General features: G+C 40.1%; 1 protein-coding gene across 1 annotated transcript in view; it reads left to right on the forward strand.

Annotated features, from left to right (window-relative positions):
- Positions 1-3,895: 3,895 nt before the first annotated feature.
- Positions 3,896-24,999, forward strand: part of LOC132815088 (zeta-sarcoglycan) — a 461,412-nt gene continuing 440,308 nt past the window's right edge. Inside the window, exons 1-2 of the mRNA XM_060823874.1 lie at positions 3,896-3,905; positions 13,248-13,444. Coding sequence (XP_060679857.1) covers positions 13,250-13,444 — 195 coding nt within the window. The 5' untranslated portion in view covers positions 3,896-3,905; positions 13,248-13,249. The remainder of the gene's footprint in view (positions 3,906-13,247; positions 13,445-24,999) is intronic.

A 24,999-nucleotide genomic window follows, 5' to 3' on the forward strand; every position in this document is an offset into this window, starting at 1 on the left:
TCATTATGTGGTTCAGAGTAAGCTGCCTTTGAAGTATTTAACTGCCACCTTTATCTACGCTTTGAATTAGATGTTTAGTGAGCTATGAAAGAGGATACATCACTGTACAGACATGAGTACAAGAGGTGTTGTTTATTGTTGCCAAGAAGATTTATTGCATGCCACCAATAAGTACAACTACATAATAGTCAGACACAAGTGCTGGAACTCAGGAACTGGTTAGAATACAATTGTTCAGTATGAAGACCAATGTAGAACTCCTTGTCTTCACCCATATAATGTGTGTGATTTTATTAGAATAAATTGGAATTAATGAAACATAGGTCACTTCCCTCCAGTAATTGGGTGGCACGGTGGCACAGTGGTTAGCACTGCTGCCTCACAGCGCCAGAGACCCAGGTTCAGTTCCCGCCTCAAGTGACTGCCTGTGTGGAGTTTGCACATTCTCCCTGTGTCTGCGTGGGTTTCCTCCGGGTGCTCCGGTTTCCTCCCACAGTCCAAAGATGTGCAGGTCAGGTGAATTGGCCATGCTAAATTGCCCGTAGTGTTAGGTAAGGGGCAAATGTAGGGGTATGGGTGGATGGCGGGTCGGTGTGGACTTGTTGGGCCAAAGGGCCTGTTTCCACACTGTAAGTAATCTAATCTAAAAAAAAGTATATTTTCCACATGTTTATTCATTGTTCAATCATGCAATATCATAAGAGTATCTTTATCACTAGTCCTCTCTCACCCAAATCTCTTAACACACAAAGACAAATGGTCTGGATGTTTCACAATTTTCCCTGAATGCATGTCCTTTGCATTTAGAAGAATGTTAGGTCTTTTGCTTGAGGACTGTTGACCATGGATCATTTCTCCACTGAAGGAGTTTTTATCTTTTGTATCTCCTTCACAATGGAAGTTGTTCCTTGTAGACCTTGAAGCTGGTCCATTTCCTTATCTGGAGGACACTTAATCTTCTGTAATTCCTCTGCAGAGAGGCATTGCTATTTGCGTGGTTATGTAATAACATTATCTGAAAAAAAAATCTTGTGAATGTCCACCAGAAAAGACAGCTGCTTCTTTAAAACAAGTAACAACTTTCTAATTGGAAGGGGTAGTCTTCTTGATAATTAGACCAGACAGGTTTCTGTTCTTGATTATGTTCGGAGTCTGTGCATGTTGTTCTGGCTGAAAATGTGTTGCTGGAAAAGCGCAGCAGGTCAGGCAGCATCCAAGGAACAGGAGATTCAATGTTTCGGGCATAAGCCTTTCTTCAGGAATGATTCCTGAAGAAGGGCTTATGCCTGAAACGTCGAATCTCCTGTTCCTTGGATGCTGCCTGACCTGCTGCGCTTTTCCAGCAACACATTTTCAGCTCTGATCTCCAGCATCTGCAGACCTCACTTTCTCCTCCATGTTGTTCTGGCACCGATGGAGTCATATACAGCTCATCCATCTCAAATTATTGATCAGACTAAATATCTTCATTGGCCTTTGTGATTCTTTGACTACAAAACCTTTTCAGACTCTCAGTTGTAAATTGAAATATCACTTCTGTTACTGGCATTGATTTATGTTTTGGAAAGATTGGACATTTACATCAGTCTCAGTAAAATCTGTGACTTCCTCTATGTTGAGAATATGAACTAATTGTCGTGATCCAATGGCAGTAATCTCAATGGATTATTTTTTCTATATGCATGCTGCCAAGATTCCAGGGAGCCCAATGATATTTTCTACCAGCTGCCCATGACTGGTTGGTAAACATGGTTTATTTGGACAACTGATTGTTTCTGATTCAGTTGTTCTCTTGGAACTTTGTTGATCTCTGTATCTTTTGATAAGGATAAAGTTGAAGCATATCTGCAGGCTCAAAAGTGCAAACTTGTTGTTGTAATCAACATACACTACTTCAATTTTCTTATGTGTTGTATTGCAGTATAACTTATAGTATTCCTACATTCCTGATACTCATTTCATCTGTGCCATGGAGTCTCATCTGTAATAAGTAATCTCTCGTTCTTTTGTCATTGAAAAGGTCACTATACTCAAAGCCTTTACTGTTTTCTCTCCACGATGCTGCCAGGCGTGCTGAGTTTTCCAGAAATTTCTGCTTATGTTTCAGATTTGCAACATCCACAGTTCCTTGTATTATTCACTAAATATAATGGTTTGTTCATCTGCTTACTGTTTAATTTTGAGGCAATATTTATTTTAAGAACTGTCAACACCACAATGTCTAATCATGTGTTGGTCCTTCTCTGACTGTGAATCTTTATGACAGTGTTTCCATTCCTTCTCAATGTTTTTTCTTAATTTTTATTGGTGTAAAGCTGTTTTTAATTTAAATGGTGGTCAGTTTCTCCTAACTTTTCTTCTGCAAGGTTCTTTAACTAGGTTTCTTTAAACTTGTTCTCTTCCAGCTTAATTCCGAGACCTGGGTGAAACGACAAACCTGGTCTGAAGTTTTATGCTATGTTTCTTGTGCCTCGTGACTCTAACCTTGGTGATGGTTGTTGTGACAAGTGAGAACACCTTTTTTTCACTTGCAGGATATCTCTTCTTTTCTGACCTGTGCACTTTATTCATAAAGTTATCCTCGTTTTTATTAGTGACAGCTAATTTTAGCCTTCTTTTGCTAACTGCAGAGCCTCATTTTCTACATTTTCTGACCTTTAAATGTGGCTGGCATTCTGGTCTCTTCCTAGCCTACACGTTTGTTGCCATTTTTGTTTTCTTGATTCAGGTATGTCTTTGGATTGCTACTTCCATGGCCCCTGCCGTCTGGGTGGAGCTCAATCTAACATGAACATTAATTCCTTCAGAACTATTATTTGAAGCAATAGATTCTGCAGTGATGCTAAGAAACAAGAAGAGAAAGAATTCTGAGATGTTTGGATTATGATTAGACAGGAAGTGTGGAACCAAATGTCAACAATCCTGATAAGTTTATTGTAGACACTGAGAGGTCATTTCTCCTGACCAAAGAATCTAGAATATGAGGGCACCATCTCAGGATAAAAGGGCCAACCATTTAGGATTTTGAGTGAAGACATTTATCCTAATCTAAGGATTGTGAAATTTTAGAAACCCCCAACTTGGATAGTTGTGGATTTTCATTATTGAATAGTTACACAGGCTTTTGACCTGAAGAGAATCAAGGGAAATGGGAAAGGGTGGGAAAATGGAATTGAGGCAGAAGATCATTCCTGATTTTTTTTTAATGTTAGGGCAGGTTGAATGACTAAATGATCTACTCTTGCTCCTCTTACATATGCTTTAATAGAATTAAGACAATGGATGCATAAAAAGATGATAATGTAGTCAAGCACCACAAAAGCTGTTCAGTAATCACAGAGGGATTGTACATCATCAAAGTTGTGGAGGAAATAATATGTGATTTTAGTTAGGATTGAGGCAGGAAATCAATGATTCACATGTGGTTGTGAACCTAGTGAGCTTGAGAGATAAATGGTCTTCTTTTGCTTCTGAATGTCTTCTGAAGGAAAGAAAACTGCCTTCAAATACATTGAATTATTTTTGCACTGTAGTTATATTGGCAAAGATTCAACTCTTTATTTGACATTTGGATAATCTTGCTGAATCCCTACACTGGCCTTCCAAGAACATCCCATTCAGAGTCACCACCTTACCCTATCCCTGTAACCCCACATTTCCCATGGTTAATCCACCTATCCTTGGACACTATGGGCAATTTAGCTTGCTGAGGTGCAATCCAGCATCAGTGGTGGGACAGTCTGATCTAGTTTGGTGAGGTTCAGGGAAAGAAGGAAGAAGACCAGCTCCCTTGGGTTGATGGCAAGGAGGAGGGATGAAGATAGGATGAGCCCCTGTACTAGGGAGTTGTCAGGCCACAGTTGGTGACAGTGACAGAGTATTGGATCAGGATCTGGAGGAGTTGAAATTGGGGATATATGGGATCTGTTCAATAATTATTAATGAGTCAGACTGAGTTACTGTTTTACTTACTTCCTCAGAACCCTCTGAAGTCTCTGATTTTTATGGACCCTTATGAAGAGTTCCTACTGTAGAGGACTAATTCCTAGTGTAGATGAATTGAATTTCCCAGGCAATTCCTATCAGTGTGTATGACAATGGGGATTCCTATTTATGCCTGAATAATGGCTATCTGGTCAGTTGAAATTCTGAGCTCACATGTTACATGTTACATGTGATTAAGGAGAGTCGTAAATGAATGAAGACAGATAGAAAGGTAGAGAATTCCAGCATTTGGAGTATAACCAACTAAACACATGGCCAAAAAGAGCAGAGGAATTAACTTTGAGCACGCTCAGTCGCCAAAACTAGATGACCACAGATATCTCGGAGAATTGTAAGGCTGGAGGAGATTCTAGAGGTGAAGGCCGAGATCATAGATGGATGCAAAGCCAGATTGAGAACTTTAAAATAAATTTGTTGCTTAACTAAGAACCAATATAGAGTTGGAATAGACAGTGATGATTGTTGAATGGGACATTGGGTGCATTAAAACTTGGTCAGCAACGTTTCGGATGACCTCCAGTTTATGAAACATAGAATGTGGAACAGCAACAGGATTGGAACCTCCAAATCTGTAGGTGATTGAGGCATGCATGAGGATTTCAACAACAGATGGGCTGAAGCAGGGGTGAAGTGCGGGGATGTTAACAAGGTGGTAAAAGGCAATCTTAGTGTTGGTGTGATCAAAATCTCATCTTATGACACCAAAATTGCAAACAAACTAATTTAGACTTGGAGCTGAAAATGTGTTGCTGGAAAAGAGCAGCAGGTCAGGCAGCATCCAAGGAGCAGGAAATTCGACATTTCGGGCATAAGCCCTTCATTAGGAATCCAATTTAGACTTGGACACAATTCCTGTAGAGAGAAGGAGATTGTCAGCCAGGGAATAGAGTTTGGAGGATGCATTAGGACTTCAGACAGAAGCTCATAGACAGTTAGTTGTCAATAAGTACCATTGTTTAACAACACTGGGGCACAATTGTAAAGTAATACAGTTACTCAATATGTTTACACTGAGAACATTTGAAGGTGAAATATTGCTTTTGCTGTTCTGGATTGGAAGCTGTATGCCCTCACTACTGGGGCTGAATAAAGTCCTTGTTAAAACTATGGGAAATTTGAATCTAAAAAAATTGGCAAGTTTGTATTCGTTGTGTTTGGCAGGGATGAGGTGAAGTGTGGAATCCCAACCTCTGAGCTCCCTAATCTAGGCCAATATAAGTCTGCTGGTCTAATTGAATAGTGACAGCTCTGATTTTGTGTCTTCTGTGATAAACATAGGCATTAATAAATGCTTTCATATAAATAGTCTCTTCACACTTACAAATAACTTCACTAAAAGCTATTGATTTAGAGGTTAGTGAAACTTCAATGTAAAAAAAACACTTGCTTTTGGAGATTACAAGCAATTCTAACACAATAACAGAAATGGATTTTGCTTGTTTCGAAACTCTGAAGATTACTGGTTTAAATTGCTCTGGCAATTTACTTCTGTAAAATGTTTGGCATCAATAGTTTTTTAATGCCCCAGAGAATAAATCATTTAGCTTGCACTGTGTATTTCCTTAAAGTATTATCAATATTTAGTTAGGAGATTGAATTCATGTCGAGCATTTATTTTACACCCCACTGTAATTTGCTTTTGTTCTGTTCACAAATTATGAAACACTGATTGAAGTAAAATGAGGATTTTACTGTGAACTTTACAGCCTGATAGCTTCTCCATTCCCTTCTCTATGTGTGAAAATCAGGTTTCACTGTTGTTGAACTGTGTCAACATCATCCACGTAGTCATTTTGCATTATGGGTAGATGATGTAATAAATAATAACAAGTCAGAATAATTTTCAATTCAATTTGGTGTTGCAGGTAATAGACGGAAGCATAGAAATGAAATTTAGAGAAAATTAAGGAAGTTATCTCTAATATTCTGGGTACCTCCAATCATCATCATTATCACACAAAAAACAAAGCAGATTATCTGGCCATTACAATATGGCTGCTGGTGGATGTTGGCTGTGGACACATTTATTGCTACATTTCCTTACCTGAAAAACACAGTGACTACACTTCCAAAATAAAATGCTTTATCATTTTTAAAGTGCTTTGAAACATCCAATGATCATGAAAACTGCTGTATTAAATGTAAGAGCTTATTTTACTTTTATGAATATTCCCGCTCTGGAACCAAAACAGAAGCAACAAAAACAGAAATTGATGGCAAAACTCAGCAAGTCTGGCAATATCTCTGGGGAGAAAGCAGAGATATCATTTTGAGTTCAGTGACTCTTCCTCAGAACTGATAGCAGTTTGGAAAAAGTGGTATTAATAGTGAAGACAAATTGATGGAATGGCGGTGTGAGGGAGGTTGTAGTGTGGGTGGGGGAAAGCGGGAGGGGTGGATGGATAAATGGAGATGGAGCACAAAAAGAGAGAGAGAGAAAGAGATGAAAGAGGTGAACAAATGAGGATATTATTGATAATAGAAAGAAGGGAGACTGAATAGTGATAATGAGAGCTGAGAAGAGGAAAGAATTGGTAGGCTGTGCTGAAAGTAACTGAGATAGGACTGAATTTGGGAATGATTAAAAAACATGGAAAGATGGAATGAGGTTCTAAAGTTATTAAACTCGATGTTGAGTCCTAGAGGCTGCAGGGACCCACTTGGTAAATGAATACTGTTCTTTAAGGTTGTGCTGAGACTCGCTGGAGCACTACAGTAAACCCAAGGCAGAGATGTGGGCATGGGAACATGGCAACTGAAAGCTTGGGGCCATTTGTACAGACAGAAACATTTTGGACTTTTGTGCCCAAACAACTGCCTAACAATTTGTATATCACAAGATATTTAGTAGTTGCAGAACCTGAGTACTGCTGAAAAAAATGCATATTTTGCTGAATTGTTTCATCTTGCACTCAGGGCATTTGTGTGATTGTTAATATAACAGTGAACACTATTTTATGATGAATGTGAAAAGCATACTGATTGGTTAGAGATAATTGAATTCTTAGTTGGTTGGAAAGGTGATTAAAGACAAATAGCATGGAGTTCACTGAAAGTGAGGACGGGCTTCCAGAAGGTTTGAGAGTGATGCATTACTCACTCTCAAACAAAGGACAAGAAAAATAGACTAGATTGGCAGAGAAAGAAGAGGAAGGAAACAAGAAAAGGAGCAGAATACCTTGGATAAACCACCACAGCCACTGGATGTTTTCACCTTCACTAATAACCTTCAGACTAATGACAGGTGGTGAGAGAATCAGCACCAGGAAATAAGCTACTGATCCTTGTCCTGAACAATCTGTTCATAGCTGTCCATGAACAATGGGTAAGAGCAGCTACTTAAAGTTCAGGAGATTATTACAACTGTGGGTGGGGGGGGGGGGGGGGGGGGTGTTCACAAATTATTATGTTATTTTTTTATGCGATTCGGGCATTGGTGGATAAGTCAGAATTTTGTTGCCCACTCTAATTGTCCTCGAATGGAGTGACAATATGAAGCAAGTTACAAAGCCTGTTCATTGTTAACCACATTATTGTAAACCAAAACAGCAAATAACCTGCGCAAAAGGGCATTAGAAGGCACTTTTTTTTTGTTTAGGACAATCAATGTTAGTTTCATTTGCTATTACTGGGACTAACTTTCAATCTCCAATTTTTATTTATTTGAAATTAAATGCCACCATCAACTATGGAGGAATTTGAACCTATGCAAGCAGAATATCAGCCTGGCTGTTTGGACTACTGGCCCAGGAACATTACAACTGCACTGCTGTCTCTGCTTCCTATGTTGACATCTTTCTGATTCATTTTCTAACGTAGGGAGAACAATCCTTATTTGTTGAAGAGGATGGAAGACCATGTTAGGACTTGCACCAGGTATAATTCAAAGTGAAGTCACTTTGTGAACTGATAAAACAAATACCTGTGACATAAGAGTGAAAGCAGCAAGTTCTAGACATAGCTATGTTGTAGGTCAGGTTAATGTTCTGCAATGCTGTCATACTTAATCATGAACAGTGGCAGAAATTAACAGAAATTAAGCATTTAATGTCAGGAGGAATGTTCATGAATGCAAAAGACAGGGCAAACATTGCTAGCTAGAATAGATGATGTTTCTTGGCCTCCTCTGAGGATTCAATTACACAGACACCAATCTTCAGTCAATTCAGTTTTCTCCACATGATGTCAATAAGCAACTGGGCCAGAATTTGACTGGACTAATAGAGATCCCACCTACCGTCTGGAAACTGATGGAGAAAGTCCAGCAGTTTAGTCAGGAAGGCTCAATTGTATTACGTGCCATTCAGGCACTTCAGTGATCATAGCCAGGCTTCCCTGCATTTGAAATCTCCATCACTGGCTACCAACAAAAACGAGTGGAGTGTTGTTTGCACGTAGAATGGAGTATAAAAGTCAGACTGAATGAAGTATATTATCGGATTAGAAGCAGTTCAGAGATGCTTCCCTCAGCTGGTCCCTGGGATGAATGTTTGTCTTTTGAGGAAAAGTCTGTTTTGCCTGTACTCATTTGCATTCAGAAGAATGAAAGATTATTTTATTGAAACAAGTAAGATTCTGAGTGGATCTGACAAGGTTGGTGCAAGAGGACATTTCTCCTTTGGGGACATCTGGATGGAGGAGACAGACATTAAAAACATTATGTCCCCCATTTAAGATGGAGATGAGGAAGAACATTTCTTCTCTGAGCTCAGAATTCTGATATTAGACTTCATAATTCCCTTCTCAAGAGAGCAGTGAAGGCAGGGTTACTGAATACTATTCAAGGCTGAGTTAGATGGACTTTTGATTGATAAAACATTCAAGGTTTATAAGGGATGGGCAATAAAGTGGAACTAAGGCCACAGTCAGATCATTTATGACCATGATGAGTGGTGAAACAAGCTCAAGGGCCCAAAATGGCCTACCCCTGCATTTATTTCTTATGATTTTATGATCCAGGTCAAAGTGACTTGTGAAATTTATGTTGGCATAAATATCCATCCAAACACCCAACAATGTATGTGGCCACTGTGTGAAATATCTACAGGATCCATTGCATCAACATGTCAAAGCTTTTCTGGCTACACCTTTGAATCCCTCAGCTTCTACAGGGACAAGTGCAACAAATCATGGGAACGTCATCACTTTTAGGTGCGCCCTCATACAAGGCTGATTCAGGCTGTAGCTGGGTCAAAGTCATGGAATTTCCCAGCATTGTGTAAGCACACACAGTGTCATGCTTGAAAAAGTAGGACCACCGCCTCATTGCAAACATAATATCCTACCCCCAAAGGACTCCCTTTCTGTCTCTTGAGCACTGACAAATCCTACGCATTATTATAGTTGAGTATCATGCACTTAAGTTTCATGACAACTATTTGAAAGGATACAGAAAACAAATAGATTTGTGTTTTTAGTAATTGAATTTACTACTGATGAAAAATTATACAACCTCAGAAAACTATCTATGTGGCTCCTATTTTATACCAAGATGAGGAAACCTGTAGTTGGCTTATTATAGATGATGGTGTTAAAGGACTAAATCAAATGTAAATTCTTCAAACAAAGTATAATTTGAATTATTTCAAAAGCGAAAAAAAAGGAGAGATTTTTCAAACAGGTAAGATAGGTTAGTGCATTGACAGAATTTCGGTGTGTTGAAAAATTACCATAAATTTGCATAATTTTATTTATTTTAGTAATATGATAGGCATTAAATGTTAAAATTAATATTTCTATGAATTATCAGACTGTAAACCTGTTCAACTCCAAAACAGTTGATGTGAATGTAATGTAACTGTCGGAAGAAACATTGGTAAATAAGACAAAATGCAAGATAATAAAAAAAAGATTAATTAAGCAATTAATTCCTCTATGAATGAAATGAACAACAAGAACAAAAGTTGAGATGAACTCAAAACTGCTTGGTTTTGAATTTGACTTAAAGAAGTAGCCAATACCTTTAAGCCAATGAATAAACCTGAAATTTCAAACTATTGAGGAGCGAGAAAAAAAGAATGGCATGAATCATTCTCAAGTTTACTCAATTTCATTTAAGTTGTGGCTGAAATAAAATTAATACATGGTCCATGCACATGAACACCAAACAATACAATTAATTTAATCAGCTGAAAATATGTAATATAAATAGTCCATATTGATATATTCATTACTAGACTTTAGCATTTTAAAATAAATTGCACTTTAATAACAGGAAATCAGGTATTAGAAGCAGATAAACATGTCCGCTTAGTGGAATTATTACATCACAAATTGGAAGCAGGTGAAACTAACAAGTTAGAAAATGTCACTGTATATCCGTAATCTTATGGATCGTTTCCCAGTAAATTGAGCTCATTTTGTATATAGAACATTTCAATTAAATTTTACACTGACAGGAGGTGAAAGGTTCAGAACATTTTATCCTTTTTCTACTTTTTGATAAGATCCATCAGTAACCTGTTGTAATTATGACCTCCTCAATATTAGTTCCCAATTGTTCCTTTTTTAAACTTCATCTCAAGGTTTGTATGTTTTCAAGCCATGCACTACAAAAAAATGATGTTACTCGCAAAATATCCTTGACTAAGATGTAAAATGACAAGAGCATTATGGTGTTAAAATGGCTGCCCATGTGGTTAAGTGACTTTTGTGTATAAATTTGATTGATTTGATTTATTTTTGTCACCTGTACCAACGTATAGTGAATGTATTGTTTTGTGTGTTAACCAAAGAAATCATACCTTACATAAGCACATCAAGGTAATAGAACAGAATGCAGAATGTAGTGTTACAACTGCAGAGAAGGTGCAGAGAAAGATCAACCCTAATATATGAGAGGTCCATTCATAAGTCTGATAACAGTGAGGAAGAGGCTGTTCTTAAACTTGTTGGTGTGTTTTTTCAAACTTTAGTATCTTCTGCTCGATGGAAGAGGGTGGAAGAAAGTATAACTGGGTTAGAAAGGGTCATTGATTATGTTGGCTGGTTTCCCGAGGCAACATGAAGTGTAAATGGAATCAATAGAAAAAAGGCTGGTTTCCATGATGGACTGGACTACATTCATAATTCTCTGTAAGTTACCATACTAAGCTGTGATGTATCTAGATAGGATGCTTTCTATAGTGCATCTATAAAAATTGATAGGAGCTATGCCAAAGTTCCTTAGCTTTCTGAGGATGTAGATGTGTTGAGTGCACTTTCTCAACTGTAGTTTCGACATGAATAGACCAGAACAGATCATTGGTAATATTTACTCCTCACAACTTGAAGCTCTCAACCACTTCCACCTCAGCATTATTGATACAGACAGGGATGTGTCCTCCACTCTGCTTCCTGGAGTCAATGACCAGCTTCTTCATTTTGCTGACATTGAGGGAGAGATTGTTATCTTTACATCATGCCAATAACCTGTCTATCTTTTACCTGCACTTTATTTTGTTGTATTTTGAGATCCAACCCACTACAGTGGTGTCATCAATAAATTTGTAAATGGAGTTAGAGCTGAATTTGGCCAAAAGGTCATGCATGTATAAGGAGTATAGTAAGCATGTATCCTTGCGGGGCACAAGTGTTGAGGATTTTTGTTGAGGTGTTGTCACCTATCCTTACTGATCGCGGTCTGTGGGTCAGAAAGTTGAGGATCCAGTTGTAGAACAGGGAGCAGAGTCCTAGGCCTCAAAGTTTGGTGAAGAGATTTGTTAGAATTATGGTGTTGAAGGCATATCTAAAGTCAATAAACAGAAATCTGATGTTTGGTGTCCTTGTTATCCAAATGTTCCAGGGATGAGTGTAGGGCCAGGGAGATGGTGTCTGCTGTGGATCTATTGTGACAGCAGGCAAATTGAAATGGATCAAGGCAAATCTGGGAGGCTGGAGTTGATGTGTGCTATTACAAACATCTCAAAGCACTTCATCATGATAAATTATCTCAAGTCTTTGGAACCTTCAGTGTTACCATACCATAAATGAGACTTGGGAGCATAGTAGGCCAGTGAACCAATTGAATCTTCTTCACCATTCAGTGACGTCACAGCTGACCTGAGAATGCTCAATTCCAATTTCATGCATTTTCCCCACAACCTTTGATTCCTCTAATGATTAAAATCTATCTATCTCCATCTCAAATAAGCTAAATGACCCAGCATCTGCAGTAAAGAATTCAACAGCTCAGTCCTTGCTGAGAGAAATAAAATGCCTCCTCCTCATCTCTGCCTTAAATGGGTGATTGCTCCTCTAAGATTATGCAGTTTAGTCTTAGAGTCTCCAAACGAGGGAAACAATCTCTCTGTATCTATCCGATCAAGCTTCTAAGAACTTTTTTATGTTTGGATATCTCTCCTCTCATTTTTCTAAACTTCAATAACTACATGCCCAACCTGCTCAATGACGCCTCATAATGAAATCCTTCCATACCTGGAATTAACTGAGCAAACCTTCTCTGTACTACCTTCAGTGTCAGTATATCTTTCCCTAAGTAAGGGAACAAAAACTGTTCACAACATCGTACCCATCTATCCCTTCTGCTTTCGACAGCATGAGCTCCATCACGTTTTCCAGCTACCTTCAGTTCTAAAGAAGTAATATTGAACTCAAAGTGTTATGATTTGTTGTTCTCTCCACAGCTGCTGTCAGACCTGTTGAGTTTCTCCAGCACTTCCTGTTTTCTTTCACTTCAAACTCTGCTATAATTTAATATTATTGCTTAATTTATTCTCTCACTTTGATATCTATTTTTGTATGTGTGAACGTGATTGTGTTTGTGCGCATGAAATTTTGAATATTTCATTATTTTACTTAGACTAGATTCGCTATAAGAATTACAGTCATCTTGTTGAAAACTTAAGGAAAGCTGTGTTTTTTTTTTAACTTTCCTACCATGTAACCTGTAAAATTCTCACTAAATTTGCAAGGATATTTTGCTAAAAAAAGACTACTGCTGTCAAAAAGGAATGGGAAAAGAGGACAGCCATCCTAAGCCTCCCCGTATCATCATGACATATTTTGTCAATTTCCATAGATTGCCAGGAGATGCATTGCAAATATGTGAAGTTTTTTTTCTTCTCGAACTGCAAATCTGTACTCTTGTTGTGTTATTTCATAATTAACGCCAAACCGATTTAAACTCCAGTGCATATCAGTAAACAACTCTGCACCTGCCTTCATAATATATCTATAATTTAGAATTAAGTTGCTGTCATTTAGTAATCATATGATTGAGTGACAATATTGTTTTTGTTTTCAGATGACAAGGGAACAATATATCTTGGCAACACAACATAACAACCTACAGAGACCTGAAAATCAACAAGTTTATCAAGTAGGAATTTATGGTTGGCGAAAGCGGTGGCTATACTTTTTTGTGCTCCTCCTAATGGTGACAATGATTGTCAATCTTGCATTGACAATATGGATATTGAAAGTAATGAAATTCTCTGTGGTAAGTGCCTGTTGACTCAAGGCTTTAGGTTTTTTCAGTTTCCGATAGCAGCTTTAGTGAAAAACCCTTGAGGATATGTATAGTACATTGGGTGTGAGAGGTGACTGACAATGGTCCTCAGCCATACATTTCTGTAGATCGTCAATAATTTTACAAGCTTTAGAAATGAAAATTAAAGTTTATGCTACACTTATTATTTAGCTTTAAATGACAGACATCCCCTTAAGTATGCAAAGGGGAGATCTGATTTAGCAATTGCATAGTAATTTACCTGTGCTACCTCAAGAAAATCTCTTTCATAATTGCATCTATATCTTTAAGCATAGCTATCAATATTCAATTTACTTTAGAATTGTTTTTGTCCTCATGTTATTGGAAATGATTTCTTATACTTGGCAATTCTCGGATCTATGACCATACTTAGCTGTGGTAGCTGCGATTTTGCTATCATTTCCATTCATTTGGTGCTGCTTAAAGCTATTACAGCTATTAAAATGTAATATTTAACATCTAACAGATAGGCCATTCTATGTAACATTGACAAGGAATATTTTAAAACTACCCCTGTCTGGTCAGAACTGTGCAGACTAGGGTGGTTGGGAAAGGTTAAGACTGCAGGGGTGGAATTGAAAATTGCATCAAGTACCATCCTCTTCACAGCAACATTCATCTTACTTAATCTGAAATAGCTGCCCATTGAGACACGATTTTACTAGCTTTTGACCATTAGCCCATCAATTCCTTCCCTGATTTAAAGTCAGGAATGGTGGAGGATGCTAACATTCCAAAAATATTACACCTGTACATGCTACTGCCTTTGTAATATTAAAACACAGCATTGGTAACAATGAAGAAGAACCTAACATCATGTGACTGTTCAAATGACATCTTGAGTAGATTGTCAAACTAAGCAGAGAATGTAATTTTACCAAGACATTTGACAACCAAGTGTAATTTAGACAACTGCAGGCAGCCAAAGCCTGCAGTAATGGGCTAATTTGTGATACGAATCATTAGTTAAATGTTAGCTGCATATTCTGCTTTGAAGAAATTTGCTTTGTACATTACTGGAGCTAGTGATTGGACTATTCACTCTGTTTCATGTTTGAACATGGTTTATTTTTGAAAGAGGGTTTTCTTTAATACAAACTATACACATTATTTAGTTTAATTAATTAAGTTTGCCTTATGCTGATGATGAATAAAATATCCCACAGTATACCCAAAATATATTTTTGGCTTTTCTTATTAATTCATAGGAGGTCGACATCACTGGCTGGGCTAGCATTAAAGCCCATCCTAAGTTGTCTTACAGAAGATACTAGCTTGCCTTCTTGAATCTCTGCTGTCTATTTGCTACAGGGAGATCCTCAATAACATTAAGGAGGGAGTTCCAAAATTTTGCCCTTCAACAGTTAAAAAGTAACGATACATTCCCAAGTCAGAATGTTGAGCAGCTTGGAGGAAAGCTTATAACTGGTGATGTTTGCATGTATCTGCTGCCCTGTCCTTCTAATTGAGAGTGATCATGGGTTTGGAAGATGCTGTCTCAGGAACCTTAGTAAATTTCTACATTGTACCTTATGGGTTTCACACACTGCTGCTCCTGAGCCTAATTGTGGTGAGAGTGGACACTTATGGATGCTTTGCTCAGGCTAATATCGAACTTATTTGCTGTTGGAGTTGCATTCATCCAGACAAGTGAATAAGTTATGACTCCTGATTTGTGCCTTGTAGATATGGACAGGCCTTGCAAAAGTGAGTTATTCAATGAAAGGTCCTTTGCTCTGACCTGCAATTATCCCATTTTCTGGAGTAGAGTGGTGCTGGAAAAACACAGCAGTTCAGGCAGCATCGGAGGAGCAGGAAAATTGACGTTTCGGGCAAAAGCCGTTCATCAGGAATACAGGCAGAGTGCCTGAAGGGTGGAGAGGTAAATGAGAGGAGGGTGGCGGTGGGAAGAAAGTAGCATAGAGTACAATAGGTGAGTGGGGGTAGGGATGAAGGTGATAGGTCAGGGAGGAGGGTGAGGGAAGGTAGCAAAGAGTACAATGAGTGGATGGGGGTGGGATGAAGGTGATAGGCCAGAGAGGAGGATGGGGGAAGGTAGCAAAGAGTACAATGGGTGGATGGGGGTGGGATGAAGGTGATAGGTCAGAGAGGAGGGTGGGGTGGATAGGTCAAAAGGAAGATAGGCCGGTAGGACAGGTCATGGGGATGGTGCTGAGCTGAAAGTTTGGAACTAGGATGAGGTGGGGGAAGGGGAAATGAAGAAACTGGTGAAGTCCACATTGATGCCCTGGAGTTGAAGTGTTCCAAGGTGGAAGACGAGGCGTCCTTACATCAGGTGTCGGGTGGTGAGGGAGCGGCGGTGAAGGAGGCCCAGGACCTCCATGTCCTTGGCTGAGTGGGAGGGGGAGTTGAAATGTTGGGCCACAGGGCGGTGTGGTTGATTGGTGCGGGTGTCCCAGAGATGTTCCCTAAAGCACACTGCTAGGTGGCGTCCAGTCTCCCCAATGTAGAGGAGACCACATCGGGAGCAATGGATACAATATATGATTTTGGTGGAAATGCAGGTAAAACATTGATGGATGTGAAAGGCTCCTTTAGGGGCTTGGATGGAGGTGAGGGAGGAGATGTGGGCGCAGGTTTTGCAATTCCTGCGGTGGCAGGGGAAGGTGCCAGGACGGGAGGGTTGTTGTGGAGCGTGGACCTGACCAGGTAGTCACGGAGGGAACGGTCTTTGCAGAAGGCAGAAAGGGGTGGGGAAGGAAATATACCCCTGGTGGTGGGGTCCGTTTGGAGGTGGTGAAAATGTCGGCAAATGATTTGGTTTATGTGAAGGTTGGTGAAGGGTGGTTCTGTCCTTGTTACGGTTGGAAGGGTGGGGTCTGAGGGCAGAGGTGCGGGATGTGGATGAGATGCGCTGGAGGGCATCTTTAACCATGTGGGAAGGGAAATTGCGGTCTCTAAAGAAGGAGGCTGTCTGGTGTGTTCTGTGGTGGAACTGGTCCTTCTGGGAGCAGATACCGTGGAGGCAGAGGAATTGGGAATACGGGATGGCATTTTTGCAGGAAGTAGGGTGGGAAGAGGTGTAATCCAGGTAGCTATGGGAGTCGGTGGGTTTGTAAAATTCCTCTGCCTCCGCCGTGTCTGGTGGGGGGCAGGTAGAAGAGATAGGTAACTGGGGATAGAGCACAAAGAGAGAGAAACACAGTTGGACAAAGGAGTGGATAACAATCTGACTAGGAGGGTGAATAGCTGTTAATGGGGACTGTGAGTAACTAAAAGTGGGTTGTGTGTAATAACAACAATGTGATCACAAGGCTTGGTGTGTGGGGATGGAGGCTAGGACATTGGAGAGTTCAAGCCCTAAAGTTATTGAACTCTATATTGAGTCCAAAAGACTGCAGGGTTCCGAAGCGGAATATGAGGTGTTGTTCTTTTTGTTTGTGCTGAGCTTTGCTTGAACACTGCAGCAAGTCTGAGACAGAAATATTGGCCAGGGTACAGGGTGGTGTGTTGAAGTGGCGGGCAACTGGAAGTCCAGGGTCATTTTGCAGGTAGAACACAAATATTGTGTGAAGCGGTCACCCAGTCTACAATTCATTTCCCCAATGTAGAGGAGACTACATTGTGAAGAGCGAGTGCAGTAGACTAGATTGTGTGAAATGCAGGCAAAGTGCTGCTTCATCTGGAAGGTTTGGATCCTTAGATATTGAGCAGGAATGAGGTTAAATGGACTGGTGTTACACTACAGCAGTTTCAGGGGAAGGTGTCATAGGGCTGTGGGGTGGATGTTGGAAGTGAAAGAAGAGGGAACGGTCCCTGCAGAAGGCAGATGAGGAAGCATGGTGCGACATCTCTGACTCTATTTCTGGAGATAAACTGGCCATTAATATCCATTATAAACCCACCGACTCCCACAACTACCTGGACTACACATCCTCTCACCCAGCTTCCCGTAAAGATTCTATTCCATTCTCCCAGTTCCTCGGTCTCTGTCACATTTGTTCTGATGATGCCAACTTTGATAAGGCATCCTCTGAAGTGTCCACCCTCTTCCTCAAAGGAGGATTCCCCAACACCATCATTGACAGGGCCCTCAGCTGGGTCTGACCCATGTCCCACACTTCCGCCCTCACTCCCCTCTTTGCTCCCTCAACAGCAATAGGGTTCCCCTTGTCCTTACATACCATCCCACCAGCATCCACATTCAGGCAATCATCAGTCGCCATTTCTGCTATTTGCAGGGAGATGCCACCTTCAGATATATATTCCCCTCCCCTCCCTTGTCTGCCTTCAGCAGAGGCCATTCCTTGGGGGTCTCCCTGGTCCACTCTTCCTTCACTCCCAAAACATGCCCCACGGTCCCAAGACACCTTACCCTTAGAAGGTTTAACACATCTGAAAATGTGTTGCTGGAAAAGCGCAGCAGGTCAGGCAGCATCCAAGGAGAAGGAGAATCGACATTTCGGGCATGAGCCCTTCTTCAGGAATGAGGAATGAGGAAAGTGTGCCAAGCAGGCTTTGATCTCCAGCATCTGCAGTCCTCACTTTCTCCTAGAAGGTTTAACACATGCCCATTTCCCTCCTTCTTCCCCAGTATCCAAGAGCCCAAACACCCTTCCAGGTGAAGCAGCACTTTACCTGCACTTCACACAATCTCGTCTACTGCATTCACTGCTTCCAATGTGGTTTCCTCTACACTGGGGAAACAAAGCATAGGCTGAGTGACCACTTTGCAGAACACCTACATTCTGCCCATAATAAAAACCTTGAGCTTTCAGTTGCTGGCCACTTCAACACATCACCCTGTTCCCTGGCCAATGGAGTTTAGTGTCTCCATTAACAGCTATTCACCCTCCTAGTAAGATTGTTATCCGCTCCTTTGTCTGTCCAACTGCTCCTCTCTCTCTATGCACAGTCACCTCTTGCTTACTCCTTACCCCCTCATACCAATTTCTCTTCTGCATAAAAAAAACAGCATTCTCCTAGCTACCGTCAGTTCTGAGAAAGGGTCACTGGGCCCAAAGCATTAACTTTGATTTTTCACCACAGATGCTGCCAGACCTGCTGAGCTTTTCCAGCAATTTCTGTTTTTGGTTCTTCACTTACAGCATCCACAGTTCTTTCGATTTTTATTTGGATATTGTCCAGATCTTATTGCACTTGGACATGGACTGCTTCAGTATCAGAGGGATCAGTATCTGAGGAATCAAATGTTATTAAACATTGTGCAATCATTGATGAAAATATCCACTTCTGACCTCGTGATGGATGATCACTGATGAAGCAGCTGAAAATATTTGGGTCTTGGATACTACCCTGACGATGATGATGATGCCCTCAAGCTGAGATGACTGACCTCCAACAACTACAAGCAGGTTCTTTCGTGCTAGAGAGTTATCTTCCTCATCTCATTGCCTCGAGTTTTGCAAGGGCTCCTTGATGCTACATTCAGTCAACTGCCGCCTTGACATCTAGGACAGTCACTATTACCTCTGGAATTCAGCTCTTTTGTTAATGTTTAAACCAAGGCTGTAATGATGTCAGCAGCTGAGTTGCCCTGGCAGAACCCAAACTAAGCATCAATGAGCAAATTATTGCTACACTAGTGCTGCTTGCTAGGCATCTTTCATCATTTAACTGATTAACATTTATCCTTGATTTTAAATTAATTGTTTTTAATTTTTCTGGACAGTGTGCCTGAAATTGTCACCCAACAAATGAAGGGCTTATGCCTGAAACATCGATTCTCTTGCTCCTCGGATACTGCTGACCAGCTGTGCTTTTCCAGTACCACACTCTTCGACTCTGATCTCCAACATCTGCAGTCCTCATTTTCATCCAACAAAGGAAACATGCCTGAGACATTAGAGTGGAATTTGTTGATGAGAACTTATATCTAACCGGCTTTGCTTCCACATTGAACCACAACTATTATAGTACAAGAACCTACTTACATCAGGACACATTCATCCTCTTTCTTGTACTCTTGAGATCAGGGGAAATTCAGTATGTTCCCCAAGATGGATTTGAAAGCACGGCAATAGTTAATTGGGCTGTATAGTGCCATGTTGGGACCCTGTCATTCTTCTTACCCCAATCCCAATTACTTCCCTGAAGAGAAAGCTGTTGGATGGTCCTCCCATCCCAATACCAATTGAGGCCCTTAGCAATAATTGTTAAGCCAACAGTAGATGAGACAGTGACCACTACATCTGATCTTGGGGTAAGAGCAGAAGGGGAATTTTTTTTTTGAGTGACACTCCAGCATCAAGAGTTTGGGGGGAGGAAGGAGAGGTGGTTCTTGGAAAATCTGTTCCGTACCCTTTCCTCTCAATCCCCTGATACTCCCATGCCAGCAATCCCCTCCCCTGCTGACCCTTACCCTACACTCACTCTCCTGTCCTCCTTTAGACTTAGCCATCTTGTGGGTGCATTGCTGACAGCTACCACCTGATCCCTATTGCACGCTACAACAAAAACCATCAACTTCTAACAAGCCAGCAAGTGTCTGAATAATATTTCTCTCTCCAGGATGTTTGATGCTATGATAGTCCACCATGGGCCATTTAAGTGTCTGTCAGGAATATGAATGGAATGCTTTTCCCAAAGGAGGTGACATGGAACTCTCTCCAGTGTTACAGCCAGTGAGCAAGACCCCTGTCAGTTAGATTAAATTCTGTCCTTAGTATGTTGTCAATTTGATAAGTGAGAGTTAAGCAAGTTAGAAGTCTTGCACTAGTTTACTTTTACTGATACTGCCGAGGCTGTCACTATTTTTCATTTTCTTTGGTTTGAAACCATGAGTTGAGGTTTAGAGTTGAACTTTTGATAGCAATTTCTTTTACAGGAGAAAAGAACAAAGACACATATTTCCTGTTAGTAATTGGTCTGGAAGATAATGCAACTTATTATTGTTCTGAAGACACTATAGATGAATTGGGACTGAGTCATTGCCATGCTCAGTTGGCATCTGGTTAGATGTTGCATTAGTCAATCACGGAAGGACTGATATAGCTAGTCACAAAGAATGTTAGTTGAAAAAAAGAAAGTAAAAAAGACGCAATGTGTTTTTTTGAAGGCTTCTGGAAATTTCTCATGTGTTTTAATCTCTCTCTCTCGTTTTCTATCCAGTTATTTCTAAAAGGCATTTGACAAGATAAAGATGTAAGGTATTAGGGGTAATGTATTAGCATGGATAGAGGATTGATTAACTACCAGGAGGCAAAGAGTGGGGATAAATTAGTGTTTTTCTGGTTGGCAATCAGTGACAAGTGGTGTGCCTTAGGGATCATTGTTGGGACTGCAGTTATTCAGTTTACGTTGATGATTTGGAGTTAGGGACCATGTGTAATGTGTCAAAGTTTGCAGATGACACTAAGATGAGTGAAAGAGCAAAGTGTGCAGAGGATTTTGAAACTTTGCAAAGCGATGTTGATACATTGAGTGAGTTGGCAAAGGTCTGGCAGATGGAGTACAATGTTAATAACTGTGAAGTAAAAAGGACTAATATTTGAATGGTGAAAAATTGCAGCACACTGCTGTGCAGGGGGACCTGGGTGTCTTTGTGCATGAATCACAGAAGGTTGGTCTGCAGGTGCAACAAGTAATTAGAAAGGCAAATGGAACTTTGTCCCTCATTGTTAACGGAATTGAGTTTAAAAGCAGGGAGGTTTATGCTGCAGCTGTACGGGGTGCTAGTGAGGCCACACCTGGAGTACTGTGTGCAATGTTGGCCTCCTTACTTGAGAAAGGATGTGCAGAGGAGTTTCACTAGATTGATTCCAGAGTTGGCTTATGAGGAGAGACTGAGTAAACTGGGAATACATTCTTTGGAATTAAGAAGAATAAGGGGGGGGTGGGGGGGGAATCCTATAGAAACATGCAAAATTATGTAGTGAATAGATCAAATAGAAGTAGAGAGGATGTTTACACTGGCAGATGAAACTAGGACAAGAGGGCATAACCTCAGGATTAGGGGAAACAGATTTAAGACCGAATTGAGAAAGAACTTTTTCACCCAGAGGGCTCTGAATCTGTGGAATTCCCTGGCCAGTGAAGTAGTTGAGCTCCTTCACTGAATGCTTTTAAAATTAAGATAAAACAGTATAGGAATTAAGAATTATGGTGCGAGGGCAGGCAAGTGGAGCTGAGGTCACAAAAAGATTACCCATGATCTTACTGAATGGCAGAGTGTGCTCGAAGGGCCAGGTGACCTACTCCTGCTTTTGTTTCATATGTTCTAATGTATTGAATTGCTGAATGTTCTTGGAAAAAGAATTACAGTCTGGAAGAAATAAGTAAGAATTTCTAGAAGTTTACAGAAACAGTTTGCATTAGGCAATGACTTCAGAATTCAAGCAAGATATACAATCCTACTTGCCTATGAACAACCCATTGTCGAAAGTCTTCATGAAAGTCTGGTCTCTATCATTCCAAAACTGTCTATTGAACTGGCAAACTACACTTATTTTCTTTCTCAAATACCTTATGAATTATGTGCCTGTCTCTCTATCTATGCCTGGGGGTTATGATAAAATATATAGGGCTTTAGATCGTAGATATTAAATCGATTACCAAGATGTTTTCTTTAAAATCACATTACTAACAACAAATTGTTCATTTTTATTTAAGTTATAAACTTGGTGTCCAAGATTTGTTATTTGTGAAGTCTGGTTAAGAACAATTGGACATTTTGAAAGGTTATTGAATGTTCTAATTTCACTGTGTTGCAACTTCAGTGATAGTGTGGCTGATTTGGTTTGGCTGGCTATTCCTGTGTTATTATAATGCTTATATACCAAAAACAAATTCCTTCCAGTTGCTGTCAGTTGTGAAAATATAGTCTACAATATTTATCTGAAGGTCAAACACTAGTAACAAAATTTCTACGAAGAAAATTCAGAAATGAGAGTTTTACTCGCTGATTGGAATGCATCTGAAATAGTGCTGCAATAAACATAGACACTTGTGTGAACCTAACTGACAGTTTTAACTTTACTATCAAAATATTAGCCAGATTGAAATAATAACTCATTAGTGACAAAGTGCAGTTAAATGACTCTACACCAAATTAATTTAATGATTTGTAATGTAACCATTAACACCAAGTATGTTCATTTCTTCTGCTAGTGAGTACATTTCCTGATACATTCATCTTAATAATGTGTTTATTATATATTTTGTGGATTTAGTCATTATAAGCAGAAAAAGTGCCTGATGTTTATTAAGTTATGCTGTACTGTTAATTATTAGTAACATTATCACGTAACGGAGTGAATAAAAAGAACATCCAAAATATCGTTGTTCCTCATTTGCAACCAAGATAAATGCTAGTTTGTATTTTTACTGGAAGTTCTAGCACTAACACTAGAGAGCTAAAATTGATCATGCTGTAACAAAGCAGAATTCTCTTTCTTAAAAGCACTACTTCTCATGTTTATTAACCGAACTAAATATTCTGTTGGTTATTAGCAACCATCTTTGCCAAATCGTTATAAAAATAGACAATTTCTGGTTTGTCACTGTGTAAGAGCAAGTTATATTTAAACTTTATCATGTATAGTGTTATGACCAGCTGATCTTAACTATCTTTGATGCAGATTCCTGAGTGGGGTTATCACTTTCCAAGTATTTGATCACCAATTCTGCAGTATGCAGGTTCTATGTGGGATTTTTGTGCAGCAAAGATTTTAAGGAGTTTGGAGTGATCCAAAGATGTGCTGCATGAATCAGTTTGGTAATTATACCAGTGTCCATTCTTGATCAAACAGTGGAAATGATTACAGCGATATATGGAGTAAAGTATAAGACCATAAGACATAGGAGTGGAAGTAAGGCCATTCGGCCCAACGCATCCACTCCACCATTCAATCATGGCTGATGCCATTTCAACTCCACTTACCAGCATTCTCCCCGTAGCCCTTAATTCCTTGTGACATCAAGAATTTATCGATCTCTGCCTTGAAGACATTTAGCGTCCCAGCCTCGACTGCACTCTGCGGCAATGAATTCCACAGGCCCACCACTCTCTGGCTGAAGAAATGTCTCCGCATTTCTGTTCTGAATTGACCCCCTCTAATTCTAAGGTTGTGTCCACGGGTCCTCGTATCCTCGTCTCATGGAAACAATTTCCTAGCATCCACCCTTTTCAAGCCATGTATTATCTTGTAAGTTTCTATTAGATCTCCCCTTAATCTTCTAAACTCCAATGAATACAATCCCAGGATCCTCAGCCGTTCCTCATATGTTAGACCTACCATTCCAGAGATCATCCGTGTGAATCTCCGCTGGACATGCTCCAGTGCCAGTATGTCCTTCCTGAGGTGTGGGGACCAAAACTGGACACAGTACTCCAAATGGGGCCTAACCAGAACTGCATAAAGTATGGAGAAGACAGGGATCTAAGAGCAATCTGAGAGCTTATGTACAATGTGAGAGGGAATTCTGCACTGAGAAGTACCTCCTGTACTTTGTTCTCACTTTGGTGAAGGAGAAGAAGCTGATTGGCAAAAACTGATAAGTTTTTCTACTATTCTAGACTTGGTGAATAGTTCTTAAAATTACAGGATGGCAGGTCAGCCTGGTTAAGTGGAGTATGCACGATGAGCAATGTGTAGTCATGTACACACTATATATCCTGGATGAATACACCAGCAGGAATAGTCACCAGCTGCATTAATGTAACCTCTGGATTTCAAAACTTGAGTGACAGCTTGAGTCAATGTTGTACATCTGTGATATAGAGGGCTGCATGGATAACAAGTTTAATGAAGTAGTTGCGCTGGAGACCAGAAGTGGACAAACAGCAAGGGAATGCAGTTGAAGAGAACCAGGCAGGAGTCTGGAGTCAGGAGTCCCCTGTGCCAATTGTGCTGGCTAATCATTATTCCAATTTGGATATTGGAGAGGGAGATGGTTCCACAGGAGAGTGCAACAAAGACCAGTAGGTGGCTATAGCAGGTGGTTCAGCTGTACAGTGTGGAGGAAAGTAGAAGAATGACAGAACTATAAAAGTAAAATATTCCATAGTCATAAGATCAGACAAATGTTTCAGTCACCATCAATGTGACAGCATGTTGTCTCACTGGTGCCAGGATAAAGGATATTATTGGAGCAGCTACAGGACACTTTGGGGAAGAATGATCAATTTGAGGTTGAGATCTAAGTTGGTACAAATGACTTGGGAAGGATGAGATCCTGAAAGCAAATTTCAGGAAGCTAGAGAGGAGATTGAAAGACCAAACCTTTAAGCAGTCGTGTCAGGATGATTCCCAATCCCAAGTGCTGTGAGCATTGAAATCGGATAATTGAACATGCGGCTGAAAATATGGTTTGGCACAAGGCATCAACATCCCAGGGTGCACTCATGGGCAGCAATTGTATACAGCTCCCCCCATTCACAGGCATTATTATCTACCATGTACCAACCTCACCATGTCACCATGGCACATCTCATCCACTTTCAGTGCAATTCTGCACTTCAAAGCTGCACTCTGGAGTGCATTAGCATCCATCATTGGAATGTTGCTGCCAGGATACTTCCT

This window comes from Hemiscyllium ocellatum, chromosome 1 (assembly GCF_020745735.1).
Source record: "Hemiscyllium ocellatum isolate sHemOce1 chromosome 1, sHemOce1.pat.X.cur, whole genome shotgun sequence".
NCBI classification, from domain to species: domain Eukaryota; kingdom Metazoa; phylum Chordata; class Chondrichthyes; order Orectolobiformes; family Hemiscylliidae; genus Hemiscyllium; species Hemiscyllium ocellatum.